Source organism: Colias philodice, chromosome 26, assembly GCF_061535455.1.
Source record: "Colias philodice isolate Cphi_HAF_F1 chromosome 26, ilColPhil1 Martin Lab GWU primary, whole genome shotgun sequence".
Classification (NCBI taxonomy): domain Eukaryota; kingdom Metazoa; phylum Arthropoda; class Insecta; order Lepidoptera; family Pieridae; genus Colias; species Colias philodice.
Window position 1 is genome coordinate 6,427,275 of NC_143111.1, and position 23,637 is coordinate 6,450,911.

Below are 23,637 nucleotides of genomic sequence, written 5' to 3' on the forward strand. Positions count from 1 at the left end.
ATTAAACCTCTTTCTATATAATTATTATCAATTAAAATCATATTGAAATTGGTGTTTTTGATAGTACTGATGACCATGCCATTGAAAATTTGCCGAACGCTGCCTTTAAGTATGTCGTTTCCATCGTAAAATATATAAATTGAAACACAAATTTAACCAAACTCTTTACTCGAATCAAAACAACAATCAACAATCATAGAAGACAAGTGCACTCATCATAATATATTATATACTCATCATAATAAAAGTCATAATGACGGTTGTTGACAAATTGCAAGATTTGACTCTATCCCGCTCTAACTTGACTAATTTAATATGTTTGTTTCGCCACTCCGAGAGCAGTGCTGCCAATATGGAAATATTTGGTCAGATAGTTATTCATCAAATAAATCACGATTGAAAAATAGGCGAGCCGTAATGAGTTAGATAAATAATTGAATAAATCTATTCGATGGGTATTTATTAGACTGTTTATCTCGCGATTGAAAAATCGGCCCTTAAAAAATAAAAAGATTATACAACACATTTACGTAGGAATTTAAACATGGCAAGTAAATGCTTCATAATTATTATTAGACATTTGACACAGAGATAGTTGACATCTATTGACATTTGACATTTACAATTGACAGACCGGTGACAACCGAGAGATTTGTAAACAAAATAATTAAAACTGTAAGAAGGTAGCTTTAATAATTTGAAAAGGTAGGAGGTAAAAGAGTAGAAAGTTATAAAAATTACAATATAATATTAACTTTACGGTCAAACAGCTTAAATATTATGTAATAATCATATGAAAAAAGGGTTCGTTATCAAATTTTATCTATTTATAATCTGTTTCGCGATTAATTACAGAACATGACAAAAAAAGAAAAAAAAAAGAATGCCTGCTTAGGATTTCCACTAAGCATACTTATAGAGAGATAATATATATTTTTTGTACTACTTTGTACAAAAATATATATTATCTCTCTTGTACTACAAAACCATTGCATTTAAATACGAATACTTTCAATATAAAGTTTGGGAAACGTCTCTGAATCTAGTACCCATATGCAGACAGCGCTAAGAAAACTAATTAGCAAGTTTTCGAGTTTCATCTCTAATTTTTGTTCATACCGGATCGAGTTTCTAGCACTTTTGTTTTTGAAGGCATTACAGATTTAATTCGGATTATTAATTATAACGTCTGTTAACTTTTCTGATTTATTACTGAATATTTTATTTATTTTAGAAATATGAAGTTTGTATCGTCAACTAAAAGAAGGATAATCCTTAAAGGTATTTTGATGATTGAAATTGAAAAAATATGCGAGGCGAATTGAGAACCTTCTCCCTCTTTTAAGTCGGTTAAAAAGAGTCTTTAGCGTTAAATTTTTTGTTGTAGCTGTTTTGTCAATGATGTAGAGGGAACCATAGAGAAAGGAAAGATGGAGGTGGCAGGTTGATGCTACAACTATTTTAACCCCACACACCTATAATTGTATAATAACAGATTTTTAACTCGTAATAAATTAAATTTGGGAATATAATTGTATTACGTCTAAAAATAACGTGTTGTGTAACATAATAATGAAAAAACTATTTTCCAAGAATAATTAATTTATGTGTACGTTTGCGTAGGTGCACAATATATTATTTGTAAATATACATTTTAATGTAATTTTGACAGAAAAGATCTAAAGGAAAAATGGCAAGGAGCACTAACTTTTGTATACCACTTTTACAAATGAGTGTCTTTTTGCATAAGGAACCTTAAAATATATAGAATACAATACTTTATAATTATAAAATCAAAACTTCATTATATCAAAGAGAAATAAACACGTGTGGGATTGAAATTAAAGAGATTGAAAGTGTGGACATACCTCACATTTTATTTTACAGTAAATAATAGCTTTGTCGTGAGATCGTAGCATAGTAGTGTTAGATACTCTTTATACTATGATCCTAGCGTGCCTGCCACCGACCTCATAAGAAAGCTAAGGCATGTCCATGTTGTTTTTTAAATACAGAGTTGTTGATTTGTTGAAAATGATGAAATGAAATCCTGACAACTCATAAATACAAGTGTTTATTTTTCAGTACAGAAGTACGACGTAGGTATCTGGTATAGGTATAGTAAGTAATCTAATCTAATCTAATACATATTATAAAGGCGAAAGTTTGTAAGGATGTATGGATGTATGGATGTATGGATGTTTGTTACTCTTTCACGTAAAAACTACTGAACCGATTACAATGAAATTTAGCACACATATAGAGGGTAACTTGGATTAACACATAGGATAGTTTTTATCCCGGAAATCCCACGGGAACGGGAACTATGCGGGTTTTCCTTTGCAAACGCGGGCGAAGCCGCGGGCGGAAATCTAGTAAATTTATAATCCAAACAGACAAAAAGTGCGTGTGGTGAGCACACGTGTCAGAAGTGAAGCTTCTTTGGCAAGATTCAAAGATACCAAAATTGTCCTCCATGACGTGATGGTATTGCCATGACGCGAATTTGAAATTTTACTCACACAAAGAAATTTCATTTCAAATATGTACAATCTTCATTACGACTTATATTATTAGAAACACGTCTTGATCAGACTTTCTACCAAGGAGCTTGAAACACGTATATTTCCTATAATGCGAATGTTAACAGTAAACAAACTCTTATATATAAAATAAGGAAAAATAATAAAATTAAACAGAATGTTATAGGATATCCACACTTCATCAGACTTCCTAACAAGGAGCTTGAACACGTTAAGTTAAAGTTTTCCTGACTGTATTTGCGACTAATGATGTATGTCAACGTATTCGCATATTTCACTGCATTGCAACTTAACATTCGCAAACTTTCAAATGAAGTTACGTCTAAGAAAATATAAGTTTATTCTGCTTTCGTTTGCAGTTAAGCGACTTCATTAAACTAAAAATATCCAAGTTCCCGTCAACGAGGATTTAAGTTACTTAATTTACTGTTAAGCGTCGTGGCTTTCATTTAAACATGTATAATTTGTGTTTTACTACGATTTCTTATATCGTTAAGTGGAAACTTTAATAATCAATATTAAATTAGAATAGGTTAATTAATAGTCTGTTACAAGCAAGATTACCGTTTCTGGCTTCTAGGCCTTCTCATTGTTTTCTTTTGTTTAAGTGTAATCGATCTGTATTTTAAGTAAGGGTTTTTGTTGCAATGGGGATGCCATGACCATTTGTTTAAAAACCCATAAATAAATTAGGTATTTAATCCATCAGTCCCCGAAATCACAGACACAATAGATAATCTATTGTGTCGCGCCCCGATCGGGGCGCTCGGTGGTCAATGGGTTAAAAAAATATTACCGTGAAAGCACTTTTTATTAGGGATATATTTACATTACACATTCACAATTAAAACTATATTTAACCAAGATTTTTATTACATATATTACTGTAAAGACATTTAACATCTCAAATAAATCATTGAGCCATAAATAGAAATCAGCTCTGTTTAATTCGATAAATATTCAAATATTCTACCCGTTTCTAATAAATCCATTAAATGGTCAGCGTTTTTAAGTATAAAAAGTAAAATCAATGGCGATGACGGGGTTTTAATTGCAATTATTCCGTTTGAGGCTTGAATATTATGAACCCTTAACGAGCGGTCCAAGGGGATTCCCAGATTTGAACCGTTTATTGAAGTCTTTCGATAGTTAGTGTCGAATTGAATTTCATAGAACGGATTTTAATCCCTCGAAACGGTAACAATCTAGGTTAGATTTTAAATTCGTATAAATTTGAATGTGGAATCTTTTGTCTGATCTCGTGTTAAATCTGGATGATGAATTATATTTAATATCCACAGATAATTAATACCTATAGATCTATAGATAATCGAATTCTAAGCTTTAAAATATCTTCTCTAATTACATATTATATTATCATGGAGCGGACATAATGATCAGAAGCATAAGTTAAATTTTTTTGAATATTTTAGTTACCTTTTGGTAATAAGATTTGACCGGCTGATAACTTGAATTTGCCTATTGTTTCTAAATGATTCGTTTTTTTTAAGAGTTCTATAAAAATTAAAAACAAAGCTTTTTCCACAATTATTTATTCTTAATATCAACGAAATGGTGTTCATTTTTACACAACTCCTTATACGATGGGTTCCACCATTGTCTAAACTTGTGTATGGATTTGAAATCATTTTCTCGTGAATGCAGAAGCTCGCAGAGGGAACACACGTCAGCGATAACCGGAGACTCTTTGTAAATGTAGTGATTGTGCCATCTGTAGATAGTTTAAATAAAATAAATAATACTTTTATTTCCTTCCACAACATATAGTTACATGTACATAGTTTAACATAATTTATAGTGTAGGCACAGAATACCTAATAGTAGCTAACGCTAGTAGCTCTATTACTACGTATATTATTATAGCCCGAGAGGCAGTTGTTCGGTTTGAATTTATATTTATACATTAATCTCAAATTAAATCTCTCCTCTTTGTAATATATGTTGGACGTATAATTATAATACTGTAATGTGAGACCTTGATTCTAACTTTTCAGACTTTCTCAATTCTATAAACTATATTCGAGAACTATGTGTCAGAATTATCAAAATAATGTGTAGAAGTTTTCATTGTATCTAGCAAATTCTTTAAAACTAATTATCACGATTCTACATCAAATTACTTTAAAATTGAAAAAGTTTCAATATACCTACGTAATACACAGTTCAATATTTAAAAATTTCACCCGTTACCTGAAATAGTCTTCATACACATTTCGGTTGTGTATTGCTTCAACTATGAGGGTCGCTATTTCATCAGAATTCAATTTCCCTGCATCAATATAGGAAGATGGCGGAAGAAACCTGCAACATGCCTTATTATAATCAGGGTATCAGAATACGTATCATATGCAGTTGCGATCGAAAAGTAGGTACATTTCATTTGAAAAAGTTACTGAATATCAGCAAGATATAAGCAGTTTCAATTTCATTTTGAAGTTTTCTGTCGCGAAGGATGACTTGAACAAATATATATTGATAACTAGCAGTCCGCCCCGGCTTCGCCCGTGGTACATATTTACGTTTTCTCTACGTAAGAACTATCCTCGTACTTCAAGGAATATAATAAAAAAAGAATTAACGAAATCGGTTCAGCCGTTCTCAAGTTATGCGCTTACCAACACATTTTGGGATTCATTTTTATATTATAGATAGATAAACATACCTAATTATATGTCCGACTCATAAAATATATAGACACTAATTAAACATTTTTAGTTCACCATTAAGTATAACAATTTTTATCGGCAATGTTTGTTGATTTGGAAGAGTTTGGAATTGGAAATATTTTGTTCTATTTGCTGCTCTATTTTTTAATTGTTAATATTTCAGTGTTCTACGAAATTCTAATTTAGAATATATTCCTATTAATTTGTTATTAACAACATTATAATATCTATTATTCCATCAGTTTATTCGGTTAAAATATAATATTTCCCTAAAATAGTGTAGTGTTTCTCTGAGTGCTATTGTTTAATTGTTGAATGAACAATATGTGAGAACATGTATATGTGAAAAACGAATATCAATTATCCACTTTCCATTTATGCCACAATACCCTTTATGATATTTCGATACAATGGTATACAAACCCATATTTTATCTCTTTGGTGTGAAAAGTGAAATTTGAATCATTTAAGTCATGTTTTTGCAACTGATTTGCATGATGCTTATACAGGGTGTCCCACTGTTGGTATACTAAGCTCAAAATAGGTTATAGTTTTGCATACGCTGAGTACGTAGAAAATACTTAAAAAATTCCAGACGCATTTTTTTTTTCAAATAGATGAAATCTTAAAACTCTATGTGTACACCCCTAACAAGCAACCCGCCCAACTTTGCCACCAGCACGTGGGCTATCGTTTAAGATTATGTTTTCATAGACAAAATGCTAACATTAGAGAAACGTTATATGCCGGCTGCGCGAAGCCAGAGAAGAAAACATGGATTTTCAGAAAAAATTTAGCTAAAAATTTTTGACGTAATTTTGTTTTTTAAGTATTTTTTTCATGATCAGTGTATGCAAACCTATAAGTCCCTTCGCGCTTAGTATACCAATAGTGTGACACCCTGTATATTTAAAGTGAATCATATCGATTTATAATCTATTTTTATAAAAATGTTTAATTATTGCATAATATATTGATGTTAAATCAATATATTATGTAGATGATAAATGTTTTGGGGCATTCAGGGCAGATGTTATACAATAAAGTTTACAGAAACTGTTACTTGAAAAAATGATTACTAGAATAGTGATTTAGTGCAGGAAAAATTTGCTATTTTAATTATTTTAACAATACTTTAAAATTTTTAATAACATCGTACCTTGAATAATCAGCACCACCATACACAATAGGTACAGTATAATGCAACAGTGGATATAAAATCTTCCCAGTAACATAGTCTTCAGCCATAGAATTTTCAAACGCCAAATAAAAGAAGTAATCCTTCTGTAGCAAATTGAGACAATCTTCAATCCGATCTCTGGGACACGTCTTATTACCACACCAGCCGTATACATCCAACTTTAAATTATATTTGGATAGTGATACCGCTATGTCATTGGCAACCTTTTGACGGGCTTTTGCATAACAATTTGTTACGAACCACGCGACTGCCTTCTTTTTCTTCAACAACTTTTTCTTCACGAAATCAGGTGTAGGATCCATATGTTCTACCCATGTCAAATTTACTTTTGGACCTATCACAGTGTTGTTTTTATCCACAATGGTAATGTAAGTCCATGGTATATCTGAATTCAGTTTGTAAGTCCAAGTCAGGTTGTAATAGTTCTCGAAGTAATCATCGCATATTGGATAGTTTCCGGCGGATTCTGATGCAGTGAAAATATACCTTGAAACAAAATTATATTTATTCGATCAAAGCTGGCTCTTTTGGCAAAACTTCTTCATACGCATGTACAACTAGTGTTTCATTTTAAAGAAAGTATTTAATTCATCTATGAGCCAATTACAGCAGGTTCAAAAAGAGATGCCAAAGTAGATGTATAGATATTAAAATATGCCTCAAACGTACCTTTGATGCGGAGCTCTCACTGGTGGATGATCTTCCCAATTGTTTTCCACGTCGAAAAGTATAGCATCATAATACCTCAAATCCAATAGAAGGCTTTTATCATTCGTTAGAAAACAATTATATTGAGTACAGTTGTGGTCCAAAAATGCTTTTTGTCCGTTCTTAAATATTGCAGAACTGTAATGCGAATACGCCTGCGTCCATTTTAAAATGTATTTAAAATCAGTTGGTAACCTATTGGGCTTTGTAAAATTTAAAAACATCATCGGTAATTTGCTTTTATTCTTTTTAATATCGCGGTGTATCTTTTTCAATGTTCCTGGAATTCTTATAAAATATTTTAATTCCAAACCGTCTTCTTGCGAATTGAAACAGTATAGATAGAGATGAAATAAAAGAGCGCTATAAGCACTTAATAACATTGCACGTATTATCTTAGACATGTTACTAGTGACGAAAAGTACAAAATGCACGAAATATTTACTAACAACCAAGAAAATCACAACACGTTTTGTTTTTAAAACATGGTGCCGTTTCAAAGAAGAATCTGCAGTCGCATGATTACATTCCAAAAACGTTATTAAAACCATTACACAGTTTCATTCCTCATATGCAAATTTAACGCATGCCAAAGGATGGAAAACATGTACGAAATTATACTAAATAGAAAATTAAATATGAAAATCTGTTTTACACGCTCAGCCGCGTTGTGTCGTGCGCTTCTCATGGCCAACCATATGCAAATGATGAAAAATAGACGAGTGCTGCCCTCTCGCGTTTCAGGCAAAGCTTATTTTAGTTTTAAATTGTTTTACGGACACGGCTTTTGTAAGTATTATTAATCTCGGATGAAATGAGTTTGTGCTAAAAATTTTGTCTGTGAGCGGCGGGTTAGCTCGCCGATTAAAAAACCATCGTACAACTTTTGGTGGAAACGTTTAAACGTCGAATTAAATTTTGTATTTGAACTATGTTTTACTTTTACTAGGGATTACTTCATAGCACAATATGTGATGTACAGCATAATGCTTTTAAATGTATGCAATGCCTTTGCAAATGTATCTACTATTAATATTGTTTTGTAAATATTTGAATATCTACCAGTAGCTCCACGTTTCGCCAAGAATATTCATTACAAGGCGGCCGTACATCGTCCTAATCCCTACCCCGAAATTGTCGGCAAACTTTTTTCGTCTAAAAAGCAAACCTCTGAATATTAGCAAAAAGTCATTAAAAGTAAGGGCGATGTTCATCACCCCGGCGAAACCTCAAAGTCGGTATTAAAGCCTCGAGTAGGACCTAAGTTATAAAAGTTCATTCATTTAACGCTTCACGCGTTCGGAGCGGCTGCCGACTGAATTTCAAATTATATCGTATACGATATTCTCTTTTATCTGTGGTCGAGACGTTATGTAGTCTGTGTGGGAAGCGGGAAATCTTTTACTGTTATGGCTTCGGGGAACTAGTGTCGTTTTGCAGGTCATGTATTGAATACTATTGTATTTGGAAATGGTATTGGGTACTAATAGAAAAACAACGAAAAATAATGTTGCAATGTCATGGATGCGTATTTTTTTATCTTTTAACATAGTAGGCATGGGTTTAATGCTAACCTAAATATAGCCATAATATGTATAATTTTTTCATGTCGTATGTATGAAACTGCCGTATGTATGTTATGAAACTGTTCAATAGACCTACATATACGTAAAACATGTTTCAGAATTTCAAGAGCTTTTGTTTTCATTTCTCAGCTCTAATCTCTCTCAGCAGCTCTATCAAAATCATCTACTTTATACATTTTGATAAAGCATAATTTATGTGTATTTTATTTCAGTTTATTACTTAACGAAGTAACCTATACTCGACAATAAATCGATTGTATTCACCATTTCCCGCGTTGTTAATCTCGCTACAAAAATATCTTGTTCCGCAATTTAAGTTGAAATCCGAACTCTTTTGGAGTTAACAGTTCGGTTTCTGCGCCATCGGCCGCCTTTATCCTATTAGTGATAATGAAATCCAACAATTCGTCGGTTTAATTTCATTTCCATGTTAACCCTTGCAAGTTTTTCATTGTTTTGAACATTTTAAGCCGATCTATTGTGGTCTGAGCTTTGAATTCTCAATGAGGCTTAAGATTTTGTTTGGGATCCCTTAAAAAGTTAAGTTATTACTTTTATTTTTAGTTTTTTTTTCAATGGTATTCGTAATTGAGTTATTAACATCGGGTACATTAATGATTTGATGAATATGTTTCCTTCAGTGTGAAATATCCTTCTCAGAGCTCTTGTTGTGGTTGAACACTTTGAAAAAGTTGAGTGTGTGTCTGTGGATACTAGAGCATAATTCGCTCGAAGCCCTTATCAAGAAGAATGTTCTCGTCTATTGTAGATTATTTAAAACAATAAAATAGACTGTAAAATATTATTATGCTAATTTAAATACCCAAGTAGGTACATACTATGAACTCGCATACCTAATAGAACTACCAACCTATATTTTCGGTACTTCAATGTAAGTATTTCAAACTTCTGCCATCTTATTCGCATAAAATAAAAATCGAGCACATTTTTTATAAAGACTTCTTAGAGATTCTGAATAAAAATTATCACCTCCTGTCCCTAGTCAGCGGGTTTAACTTCATTTTAATAAAAATGAACGGCACTGAAAAACTCCCGCCAATGTCTCGGAACTCAACTAGATTTTAAGGGGATTTCAAAGGCGTAGACGTTGGAATGCTAATAAATAATACGTATAGGTAGCTTGAATCAATTTGTTATGTTATGTTTGAAAAATAATTATAACAGTTAGTGCGAATACGCTACTGTTAAATGAAGTTTATGATGAATTAGTAGTTATAAAATAAGAAGATATGAAAAACTAAAATCCAATTCGTATGAGTTAATACGATCTTCATAACGATCGAACGATACGCATTTTACAAAAATAATAAATAGTTGTTATTTGAACAAATAACAGGTAATTGCAGTATTCAGTAAATTAAATTCGTTCAGGTTACAATAAACGAAGGAATCAATTTAAAAAAAAAATATTTTACAATAAGCAACCTTTTTTTCTACCCTTCTATGAAATTCCCTTACCAGTCCGACATCGTCGTCGGCTTTTTTTGTGAAAACTGAAAATTCAGCATTTTATTGGATTAGTGTTTTTTAGCACTGTGATGAGTTTGATTTAATTTTTTTGCGTATTTTTTACTTCTGTCGGCTTGGATTCTTTTTTACAGGCCTATAAAATATTGTCAAAACATATTTTGAAAACTTTTTAATGGGGATCTGTACACTGTAGCGTTGTTTTATATCTTTTGACATGGATCGAGATGACTTGAAAAAATAAAACGGAAATATTTATTTTTGCAGAAAATATTTCTCGTATTATTAATGTATCAAATATTTCCGCACTAACTGTTGCAGCAGCTTTGGTTTATTTCATAGAATGATATAATTTTCGGTGCAAAACAGTTGCCCATAATTTTTATATTTAGATTAATTCGGCACACTGGCGTTAAAGAGTTACAATAATTAATGTCGTCCCGTCGAAAAACACAAATTTAACTGTATATACTGTAACTTCATCATATTCAAAGTTTAGTGTATTCAGAATAAATTCGCTAAATGCGAATAAAACTCAACGAAAACTTAAATAACCTAGTTAGTCGCAAAAACTGTGATAAAAATATTTTTACAGCGCGTCTCATCCGGCGCTCGAGACATCTTATTGCATAAAGAGTAATATAGCTATTGTCGTCATACAATCTTTTCAGTTGTAGGTAATTTGTTTTAAAACTTTTGTATACTCTTGGTAGCATTGAGAAAAAAAATGTGAAAAGAAATTGTATTTTGTTTTTTGATACATTGGCATAATAATTGTCATTTTGTTTATTTGAATTTAACTTAACCTTCTCAAATAGGTCATACAAAGCAAAGAAAAGAAAAATAATACATCTACTATCCTTGATGCGAAATCTATTTTAAAACCAACGCATAAATTTGCATAAAAATCTTCAACTTGAAGATCGAATTTATGCAAAACTATAAAAAAAAATTACTTCCACACACGATAGCTTTTGTTTTTCACGATCTCTCAATGTTTCCCGACAAAAAATAAGGATAAATAAGTTAAAAAATTGGCAGCAACCCAAAAAAAATAATTGTGTCCCGTTAATAGTGTTCAATGGTCGTTGTTGTAATTAGTGCAATCTGTGTGAATCACGTTTTCGCTCGAGTACTTGCTCGTGTGAAGCACCCTTAGTACTTGTAATTGGGAGCCGTTATGACCTTTGTCATTTTCTAATTTAATTTGAATTTTGGCGCTATTGGTGTTTAAAAAATGTAAATAATATACTAACATGACATTCGTAAAAACATACCTATATCATCATAATATTCATTATATACTACATACCGTATATTTTGTGATATTGTAATTTATCTTTAAATAAGTGTAGGTAACTATATGTTTCATAAAATGTCTCAAGAAAAATAAAGCGAAAACTTCAGAATACCACATACCATACACAAAGTGGCATGTGGTATTTTGTGTGTGGCACATTTTTTTTTGAAAGTATTGAAAATATTTGTAGGCTAACTTGTATAGAAAAGATTTACTTGGTTGATAGCATCCAGTTACATATAGGTATTATCAAAATAAATAAAACACAACATTTTTAAATAAACAATTTATTTACAACCCAAAAACCATGATCACGCCATTTTCAAAACGTATACGACAGCACCCGTCTGAAAGTATCAAAGATATTTTTAAAAGTCCTCACTCTAGCGGCCGGGAAAAGCACATCTAAAACGCCCTTATGTTGATGTCTTATTGGTATAACTTTAGAAGTTTCTGCTTCTTCAGTAGTCGTCGTAGAAGATAGGTATTTCTCCTCATTTAAGGAAGAGTTCGGTATAGTAGGCGGTGGGGTTAACCGCGGTATTTTCAACACTCGCGGATGGAACTCCACGTATTGTGTAGGAATGTTTAGGTTCAATTCTTCGTTCTCTCTTTCTCTCTCTGCTAGTAATGTGTTGGTGTAGATATCTTGAAAGTTGACGGTTGAGGGAGCGTATTGGTTGTAAACGCCGGTGTATGTTGTGACGTCATCCTCTGTTGATTCGCCGGTAGTTAAAATCTGAAAAAAAAGATGTTAAATATTCTCAATGGTTATGAAAAAATATATTAAAGAAGATAAATCTTTAATTATTTCTGTCGTGGTGAGAAATTGTATTTTAAATCTCAAAGGAAATTGGAAATAAAAAAAGAAGAGATCGCTTTTCCGTTGTTTTCTAAATCCTATGATTTATTTTAATTGGGTTGATTCTTGATGTAGTCAATAAGACGGAAAATATTTTATTTTTATTTTTATGTTATATTTATGGTTTGGCGTAAGCCGTAAATAAATAAATTATACTGTAAGTAGGTATTACGTATGGCCGGTCTCACAACATCTTACTAAGCTCCGTATACCTTATCAGTAAGTGAATATGAAAAATAACATATGGAAAACACCACAAGCGTTCTTCACAGTAATGTGGGTGATTTATTATTGTTTTAAAGAAATACTGCAACTATAAATATACGCTAAAGCTACCTACGTTTATACGCCTTTGACCTATTTTAGCGTAGTTCACACTAAGTTCTATAATTTATAATTAATGAGCTTATATTCCAAAACAGGATTTCATTAGCAAATATACATTTGATTTAAATTGGAAAAGTTTTTAATACTTTATTTGATTTTAGTTAGATTGTGATAATTTACAATATTTAGGAAAAAAGATAATTTTCTAACAATAAAAAAGAGTTCGTAACTAACTCTATTATACGGTTTTTCTTCTAATTGTGTATTGTTGATTTGCCATTCAAACATTTTCTTAAGCATAATCGAAGTTAAATGAAACAAAAACTAAACATCACTATTTCTTTTTACACATAATATCTAGAAATAAAAGAATCAACCACGGAATTTGATATTTTTGATTTAATGGCATTCAAATGCTTTATAAATATAAATTTATAAATAATAGAAGTGGTTCTATTATTTATAAATTTATATTACCAAATTTAAAATCAGTGAATGAAAAAACACAAACGCAATGTTACCAAATTTAAAATCAGTGAATGAAAAAACACAAACGTTTTTCTAATCTGATTTTCATTTGATAGTGTTGATAGCGTAGCATTTAGCAACCCAAAATACAGTCGCATTTAACCAATTAGGCGCCAAACATAACCGACGAATTATATTGTGAAGATAAGATCTCCTATACCTTTCTTTATCCCTAATCTGATTATCTTTAGTTACCTAGAGTTAAGAAAATCACAAAACATACTCACAATAAAGCAATTCGTCACCAAAAACAAGGATCGTGTCCACATCTTGACATGCACACCGAATCAAAGCCAAAACCTCTCTGACCGCCATCATTATTCATTCATGAGATGTGAACTTTTGTTTTACTTACAATATCCATATGTTTACTCAAATATCAATAGAATGGTATAAACATTTCATTGTCTTAGATCAATGTATTGAACCGTGAGTTCTGTGAGAATTCAATTGTTAGATTGAGAAAAACGGATTGAATATTTTTAAAACGATTTGCAATATTGTATGTACCGTGACAAAGTTTCAATATTCGTTTATAGAGCTATATTTTGTATGCCAAAGCAGTACCTAAGTCTTATCAAACTCGGAATAATGGATTGCTCCATCACTTAATTTAACGTTAAATTGCACGAAGATCGGTTCAGCGATGGAAAGTATAACCATACAGACAAATAGACAACTCTACTCTTACTCTAACTCTGCTGTACTTTTTATAGTTCCTCTAATAAATTGAATAACTGTATCTGTCCCGCACCTTCAATAGTGTAAAAAACTATACAAACAGCTTTCAGCGTATCGTAATATATTCAATACAACACGAGCAATAAAATCCGTTTCAATAAAAACCGGTATCCGACGAGTTCTCTAAGAATATCCGAAATTAAGAATACAGCACTCTCGCCTGTACAAAGCGTTTACTCGCCCGGGAATCGAATCCCGGACCACTTGAGACGGTGCAGGGTGAATGTAAGGTAAAATCGTATTTGCTTCTGAATAAAAGCCGAGACAAACACGCAGACTACCCGCATGCTGCGATATGAAATGCGCGGGTCCGTTGTATCAATTTTGGTGATTTTTATTTTTCTGAAGTTTTTTTAAGGATTATAAATGTGTGATTGTGTTGGGGTATTGGTAAATGGTTTCATAAAAAGCACCAAGGGTGTAAAATGTGGTTCAATTGATTCTTCTTTGTGAATTTTAATGACCATTTTTTTCGGATATAATAATATTATTTTTTTATTGTTAAGTTTTTAAGAATTGTAATAATTTCCTGAATAAATGATTAATAAATGAATAATGTTTTTTTATAACATTTATACATGAGACAGTTCATCTAGATAATATGATAAGGCAGCAGTGACCGGAAAATTAATTAGTAACCCAGTAATTTTTACGACTATTAAATTACTAAGTTCATTTTTTTTTATAGAATACCATACCCAATTACGCTAAGTATTACTAACATAAGTCATAGATAAGACATACTTCAGTCATTTAAGTTTTTCTCGTGACGTGATACAACGGACACGCTTCTCCGGTACGCTCCGTAAGGACGCTTATGATGCGGTGTTGCAGTTTATTTAATTTCCTCAAAGGCATTACGTGGAAAAAGCATGTTTTCGAGTGCCTCCCGCTTCCGTACTCTCACTCACCTCGTCTTTTGCGTCGGCACTTTATCTTGTAAAAATTATTCCAGAAAATTCGACGGGAGTTTGCAATTTTGCGCGGGAAACATTCTAATTTTGGTTGTTCTTGGTGAGTTCTGTTTACAAGGATGCATGTAATTTTCGTAAAATCTTTTGCTCATTATCAGATATTGGTTGTAAAATACCTATGTTTCATTGGATGCTGGATGGTGAGCTAATATCAATGCTGTTTAAATTAATAAATAGTTACGTTATAATTTTTATTTTATTTTAGTATTGTATATATAATTCTCATGAAATAACTGTTATGAATGCTAAGACACCGTATATTGTTCAACATAAATCAAATAAATTGTTTCCCTACTCTATTAGAGATTATAATATATTATAGATACTCTTAAATCTTCTACGCCTTAATAGTTTATATGCATTTAGAGCACCATGATTGTTCGAGATGTTTCCATAGATCAGAATAGGCAATAAACAATCAGTGGTTTGCTCAAGCTGGGCGAGGTGCACTAATCTATTCAGAAGACACCTTTGTTCTAACCGCAGCAAGGCTTATTGCATACGGGGCGGATTTGCGACTTATCTATATACTAACTACTAAGTACTAACTATATTATAGTGTAGTGATTTATAGATGTTTGCTGATTGATTATTATTTGCGAAAGTGTGTAATTATAACTTTTTGATAATATGTTGATTAATGTGTTGGTTTTACTATCTATCCTTCGATAAAAATATGCACTTTTACATTTTGGAATACTGCATAGAGTTAAAATGTGTTTGCAAACAATATGAAAATCAGAATGACAAATTATGAGACTGAAAAATTAACGCTATTGCACCTACTTTTCTATTAATTGTCGATTAGTTTTTAATATTTGTAATTATTTTGTTGAAGTATGTAGTCAATTGTTATTCAGTATTTGAAAGTCAAAATTACATGTAGAGCCTTTATATTTTAATTGTCGAAGTAAAAAAACATTACTTTTAATTGAATATGATATCTTTGATACGGAAAAATAACTATATAACTACGAATGAGTCTTGAGCTTTAAGAGGTGGCCGACTAGGTCTTTAAAATTATTCGACTAAAGATCTTTAATCACGTCGAAGAGATTTTGATACCGTCTATACTCTAAGGTCTGTCTTAATGTCTCAAAATGTCCCTAAAGGCAAACCCACACTGTATCTATAATATGAGTATCGATAATAGTATAAGTGCCCAAAAAGTTAGTGTGTGTGCAACCTTAAAGTGTAATATGTCGCAAAATGTAGTGTTCGGTTCGGTTTTGCAACGCTGATGCAGATTACAATAGACTAATCTAATTGATATATTAATAGTTACTGACAAAAGCCACAATTCAGTTGTATTATGGTACTGACCGGACTCTCAGTGGAGTTTCGTTTACAAAAATACCGGACCTAAATCTGACTTCTGATATATATTGTATAGATCCCAGACATCCTATAGACAGATGTTGCCAACCAGTTTTGTGGTCCCCCTCTCCCCACAACGGTAATTAAATATGGCATACAAAGAAAAAAATAAAAATTTCCAAAACATGCCGCGTGGGGTATCAAATGAAAGAGCTTATTGAGTAGATCACGAATATATAGCATACTATAACATTTCTTACACTTTCTCTAAGATTTTTTAGAAAATTTACGAAAATGGTCCATTTTTGAGTTAACTTTAAACCACTATAGATTGAAAACTCATGAATATATTTTTTAAATTATTATTTTAAATAATTAACAATAGTCCATTGTTTACGATTCAATAGTTCGTACAGTGAAATAGTTGCATGGGGGAGTGGGGGGAGCATTCAAAGATGGCGAGTATATTTTCAAGTTTAGAAGAGGCTGATGAAGTTAAGAGGCTGATTCAAGAATGTTCTGCCATATTTTTCATTCTGTCAAACACAACGACAGTGCAGAGATAATTATTCTAAGCCCTGACACCGATATTTTTGTATTAGGCCTTTATTTCTGGCATAAACTTGAAAATATACTCGCCATCTTTGAATGCTTCCCCCACTCCCCCATGCAACTATTTCACTGTACGAACTATTGAATCGTCAACAATGGACTATTGTTAATTATTTAAAATAATAATTTAAAAAATATATTCATGAGTTTTCAATCTATAGTGGTTTAAAGTTAACTCAAAAATGGACCATTTTCGTAAATTTTCTAAAAAATCTTAGAGAAAGTGTAAGAAATGTTATAGTATGCTATATATTCGTGATCTACTCAATAAGCTCTTTCATTTGATACCCCACGCGGCATATTTTGGAAATGTTTATTTTTTTCTTTGTATGCCATATTTAATTACCGGGGTGCGGGGAAGGGGACCACAAAACTGGTTGGCAACATTTGTTTATAGGATGTCTGGGATCTATACAATATATATCAGAAGTCAGATTTAGGTCCGCTATTTATGCAAACGAACATCTCCTTGGAGCCTGCTCTATATAAAAATAAATTGTGAAATTACCTCTAATATAATTGTTAAAGCGTGAGGTTTTTTCGTTACGGAATTTCTGGATTCGGTCCCCGCGCTCAAGGACCGCGATAGAAGCTATGCAATAGCTTAAAAAGAAAACAAACTTTTAAAACAGATAAACATAAATCAATTAATTACCGTCGTATTTATCAGTTACAAAAGCATTACGAAGTTTGTACCAAGAGTAAGAAGATAAACTATGATTTTACATGTTCTACTGTATATAGGTACTTATTTTATGATATTTCTGTATTTACACTATATCAATTGTCTGTCATATTTCATATGCTATAGCACTATGTTCAGAGCGGCTTTCATAGTCAAGATCACAATAGGAGCTATGCATCAAGTAGATAGTTTACGGCTTGTATAGCTCTGATCTTGTAGGTCTGGTCTATCGATCAAAGTTTAGTGCAAGCCAAGCTCAAATAATAGTAGGAAAATCATATGAAAATGTATGTAAATAGAACGCCGATAAGGTTGACACTGAGCCCCCGCAGACCGCAGACTTTTTATCGGCAGATAGTTTGGTCGGGCTCTTAATCAGTACGCAGATATAAGCAAATGCGCACACTATGACGATTAGGTATCGGCCGATAAACAAGTTTGATGGGCTTCCCGATTCAATTCAAACTATACTGTCGGCAAACTATCGGCCGACTGTATAATCAGTATTGGCTCCCTACCACACTCGCAAACACGACGATTTTTTAGTCGGCCGACTAGGCCAATAGTTCAGTTCGCTCCGAGCTTTGACAGCGAATGGTCGGCCGCGCATGTTTTGTAAAATGGCGTCGCTCAATTCTCAGTCGCTTATTTCGGAATTTTCGATCGTAACTTTGATCGAGGAAGTCGAAAAACGCCCTCCACTTTATAAGAAAGACTTAAAAGAGTAGGTACTCTGTATTTGACAAGTTGGTTGAAGCTAGTTATGCTCATTCGATAAAAGGCGAAAATTTTTTCGGGTAATGGAGTAATTTGGAATGCATAGTGTAAAATTTTCCATTTTAATCTATCACTAAAGATAAGATGCACCCAATACTCTCGGGCTCTCTTTTTAATTTTCCTCCTCCGGTGTATGAGAGCAATAATAACAATTCTATACAATGTTTTATTAATTTTCATTGTGCGGTGTGACCACTCTTTTCAACAGTTGGTTAGAAACTAGCAAATAGTCGGCAGACTGTTGGATAGTTTGCGCACTCATAACCGACTGAACTGTTTAGTTGGCTCGGTGTGCGTACTAGCAGGCCAACCCGACTAAACTATCGGCCGATAAAAAGTCTGTGGTCTGCGGGGGCTCTTAGAGCCCCTAGAATTATTATTATTGCTCTCATACACCGGAGGAGGAAAATTAAAAAGAGAGCCCGAGAGTATTGGGTGCATCTTATCTTTAGTGATAGATTAAAATGGAAAATTTTACACTATGCATTCCAAATTACTCCATTACCCGAAAAAATTTTCGCCTTTTATCGAATGAGCATAACTAGCTTCAACCAACTTGTCAAATACAGAGTACCTACTCTTTTAAGTCTTTCTTATAAAGTGGAGGGCGTTTTTCGACTTCCTCGATCAAAGTTACGATCGAAAATTCCGAAATAAGCGACTGAGAATTGAGCGACGCCATTTTACAAAACATGCGCGGCCGACCATTCGCTGTCAAAGCTCGGAGCGAACTGAACTATTGGCCTAGTCGGCCGACTAAAAAATCGTCGTGTTTGCGCGTGTGGTAGGGAGCCAATACTGATTATACAGTCGGCCGATAGTTTGCCGACAGTATAGTTTGAATTGAATCGGGAAGCCCATCAAACTTGTTTATCGGCCGATACCTAATCGTCATAGTGTGCGCATTTGCTTATATCTGCGTACTGATTAAGAGCCCGACCAAACTATCTGCCGATAAAAAGTCTGCGGTCTGCGGGGGCTCTAATTGTGTAATGTGTAGATGCGTGGTGTTGAAGTTAGGAACATTGAAGATCCTGAAAGACAAAGAAACACATATTTATGTATAATGGCATAAAAGAGTCAAATAAACAAACACGTTCGTTTACATTTACCACGATTCACCATCTCGTTAGTAAATAACGTATTCCATGATCCTAGTTGGGTTTTAGTTAAAATAGTATCAACTAGTAACTTCAACTTACTGTACCGACTAATCTTTTGAAATGGTGAATGTGGTGCAAGGTAACATTAAAAATTGTTATTACAAAACATACTACAACCTTTAGAAGATCGTAATTCATGATACCACCTGAAAGATCTCATTCCAAAGGTAAGGCCGCCCCGTTTAAATTTTTTCTTGTCTTAAAATTAGTATGCATATTTTTCATTCATTCATCATCATGTTTAATATTTATGTGATAAACTTATTATTACGTACGTCAAACTTTCATGAAATAGTAAAAAGCAGATTATTATATTCATAGTTTTGCATGTAATAAACAAACTCTTCACCCTTTGAACTTTGTCTGCCGATGTTTAAATCATATTAATTACTGTTGAAGTAATTAACGCTTTTACAGAATTCGTTAAAAACTAGAGTCGCCTCGCCGCGGTCCGGGCTTTGGGATCGTGTTATGCACGAAGATAAATAAGATTTTATAATTAATAACGATAAAATATAATATGTTGGAAATATAAAATGTTTATTTACTTACTTTATTCGATCCAATTCAGAAAATAATTAATTTATATGCACATAGGTGTGATAATAACTTTAATTAGGGCCGATTTTTCAATGCCCAGATAAACAGCTAGATAGACTTTATTCTTCAGTTAACAAAATATTCAATTTTTCAATAGACGAATAGGACTTATCTATCCAATAACTACGTTATTTGAGGAATAAATCTATTGGCCGCTCCAACGGCCAGATAGGGCGCTATTCGACTGTTAGGCGTTTGAGTTGACAACTGACGCGTCAAATTTGAGATATTTTCGTATGTCATAACATAGAGCGTAGAATTATTAACAATTAAACCTCTTTCTATATAATTATTATCAATTAAAATCATATTGAAATTGATGTTTTTGATAGTACTGATGACCATGCCATTGAAAATTTGCCGAACGCTGCCTTTAAGTATGTCGTTTCCATCGTAAAATATATAAATTGAAACACAAATTTAACCAAACTCTTTACTCGAATCAAAACAACAATCAACAATCATAGAAGACAAGTGCACTCCTGGCGTGAGTCATAATGACGGTTGTTGACAAATTGCAAGATTTGACTCTATCCCGCTCTAACTTGACTAATTTAATATGTTTGTTTCGCCACTCCGAGAGCAGTGCTGCCAATATGGAAATATTTGGTCAGATAGTTATTCATCAAATAAATCACGATGGAAAAATAGGCGAGCCGTAATGAGTTAGATAAATAATTGAATAAATCTATTCGATGGGTATTTATTAGACTGTTTATCTCGCGATTGAAAAATCGGCCCTTAAACGTCATTTCGCTGTTTTGGCTACCTGTTTTGTGGTTTTATTTTTCACAACGTTAGCATAAAATAAATTTAGAAAATAAAGTGTTTTCTAGAATTCAATCAAAATAAAGTATTATTATTACATTGCGACAATAATCTGTATAGGTATATTTAATTTAATTATCGTTTGTGATGCTTTGTATTTCCCAGTTAGCGCTATTTCACTATTAAATAACGCCATCCACAGGGGAATGCGGCACCATCTTGCACTAATTGGTCCAGGACTCCTGTGCGAAGATGCTCAGACGATTTATGGCATTCTTACACACTTACATATTGTGTGCTTTAAGTTTTTAGACATTAACATTAATTTGGATTATGTTATTTTCTATATAAATAATAATATAATAAAAATGCATCGCTAAATGTGTTGCTAAGCTTAATTCTCGAGAACAGCTCAAAAATTTCAACGTTATTGTAAGGTTCTTATGGAGAGAAATTACGAAAAAAGAGCAATAAGGCAAAGTAATGTCTGTCAGGGCAGCTAGTAGTATTTAGAATAAAATAAGGTATTTATTACAATTAGATCAATCCACGTGAACTAAAAACTGTTAGGTTTAAAAGGCTGTTGAAATGTGATTGAATTATGGATGCCTCTATTCTTGTTTATTTTTCTATTACCTACGAGTACAAAAACTTGATAATAAGTCGCTTATGACGTCATAGAACTTTATTCATATATTTAGTTATCTTCATAGATTTTAACTGAGTTAATATATTATGCTTTACTTTATTTCATTACTCTAAGAAAGTCAAAAACCTTTAAAACTTTAACTGCTTTAACCGTCGGACGTTTTCTAATTGACACATGGATCCGACTACTTTTTTCGTATTATTAATAGTTTCTAGCAACGATTTGTTCTCAACTACTAATAGGCCATTTGTGAGGAATCACGGTCCTTTATAATCCTTATTTCCAGCAATAGTTGATTTAAGTTTAACGAATTAAGGTACCATCACTACACAAATCATAAAAAAGTCGCTTTTCGCCATGTGTTTGTGTGCATAGATCTGTAAAATAATTTTACAGATCAATAAAGGAATAGGAAGGATTATATAATTTATTAGATTTTACATAAAGCGGACGAAGCCGCGGGCGGAAAGATAATTCATAATATTATGTATATAACTTGCTGTGTCGCGCCCAGGTAAAATAGATAGTACTTGCTTTACTAGCTTATGAATTACATTACTGCCAAATATCACTAAAATCCGTTCAGTAGTTGCCACTTGCCGCATACATACATCCATCTTCACAAACTTCCTTACAATATTAGTAAGATAAGATTTAGTAGAATAGTGAACTATCATAGGTTATAAAGCATATCAGCATATGTCCGCATAATGCTTGTAATCTGGAACTCCGGGGAATGCATTACCGTCGTAGCGCCTTCGTTTGCCCGCTCCGTGATTATTTTGATAGTAATAATAGTAGAGAATTGTGAGATAGAGCTGATTTATTGCGTGTTGTAGGTAATAAGGTTATTTCTAGAAGAAAATATAAGTTTAAGTAGTTCTATTTAAGTATATGATATGTATTACTAGTTGCTTCATTACGCTACGGTCTTTTTCAGGGCTGATTTTCAGGATTAAATGAAGGGATGTGAATAAGCATTATCTATATAATAAAAATGAATAGCCAATATATTTCTAAGTGAATCTCGACGTGAATCGAACAATTCGGATGTTTTTAACGTTTTTGTTAGGGCGCAAACAAGGTTCTTATGAAATCTGGAAAAAAACAGGAAAAAGGGTATGACAGGAAAATGGGCAGCTAGTTTATGATATTTTATAAAATCTTTACTTATAAACAATCTTCTTCCAACCTTATTCAAAAGCTCTAGATATATTAATTGTACAATTCCTTAGATATGAAGCAAAAATATGAAGCGTACCTATATTCTACATGCAAGTTTCAAGTCCGTTGGCCCGTGCTCAAGCCGCTGCAAGAAAATTAGACTTTTAAACTTGGGAACTTCGATTTTATCGCATTTCTTCCCAGTTGGGAATTCTTCAAGTCTCAGGTGGATTACATGTTCATTACTTTATGGTTGAATTATATATTAAGGATCTGTTTTATAATGTTGGCTATTTTAATATACATCGTTGTTTTAGGATAATTTTCGAGACTAGTAATATTAGTGTGGTCATTTATATGTTGTTTCGAGTCGTCCTTTGAAATCTGCTTTGAAACCAGAATTAGGCAGGATAGTACATAATAATAAGTAACATAATATAGTTATTCTATTAGTATCCGAAGGCTTATTAGGTAGTTGTTTCTTAGAACATTAATTAATTATTATTGCTAAGGTAGACAAAGCATTGCGTGTGGTAAGCATACAAACTTCTTCATCAACTTTCGTTTATTCATACATAATACACAAAAACATTGTCAAATCTGTAGTATGTATCATAATAATTGGGATGTAGATATATCGGAATGCAATTTTATCACCCAATTACGAACCTCATTAATTATTCCACTGTTTCATTTTTCCACAAAATACTATTTTGTGTCCGCCATTGCGAATTTTAATGCGTTTTAAAACAATATGAAATGGAACGAGATAAATAATTATATAAATTTTAAAAATTAATAGACCAATAAATAACGCGTGAACTCATCGAAAACTCGGATTGCCAATTTATTTATAAACGGAAAAATAAAAACGGATATATATCAACCGGAATGTCGTTTGTTTTAACTTTTTAATGTATTTCTGATTGTCATATTAGCGTATCCGATTGTGTTCAG

The 23,637-nt window shown here is 32.4% G+C and overlaps 1 protein-coding gene across 1 annotated transcript; it reads right to left on the reverse strand.

Annotated features, from left to right (window-relative positions):
- Window positions 1–11,749: 11,749 nt before the first annotated feature.
- Window positions 11,750–13,563, reverse strand: LOC149476964 (uncharacterized). Its single transcript, XM_089711566.1, has 2 exons — window positions 13,458–13,563; window positions 11,750–12,252 (listed from the first exon to the last, which is right to left on the reverse strand). The coding sequence occupies exons 1-2, from the start codon at window positions 13,497–13,499 to the stop codon at window positions 11,836–11,838; spliced, it is 459 nt and encodes a 152-aa protein (XP_089567692.1). The 5' UTR covers window positions 13,500–13,563; the 3' UTR covers window positions 11,750–11,835.
- Window positions 13,564–23,637: the final 10,074 nt, after the last annotated feature.

Coding starts and splice junctions, on each gene's coding strand:
- LOC149476964 (XM_089711566.1), bottom strand. CDS start 13,499: ATGTGGACACGATCCTTGTTTTTGGTGACGAATTGCTTTATT. Junction 12,253..13,457: donor TGGTGACGAATTGCTTTATT/GTGAGTATGTTT, acceptor CTTTTTTTTCAG/ATTTTAACTACCGGCGAATC.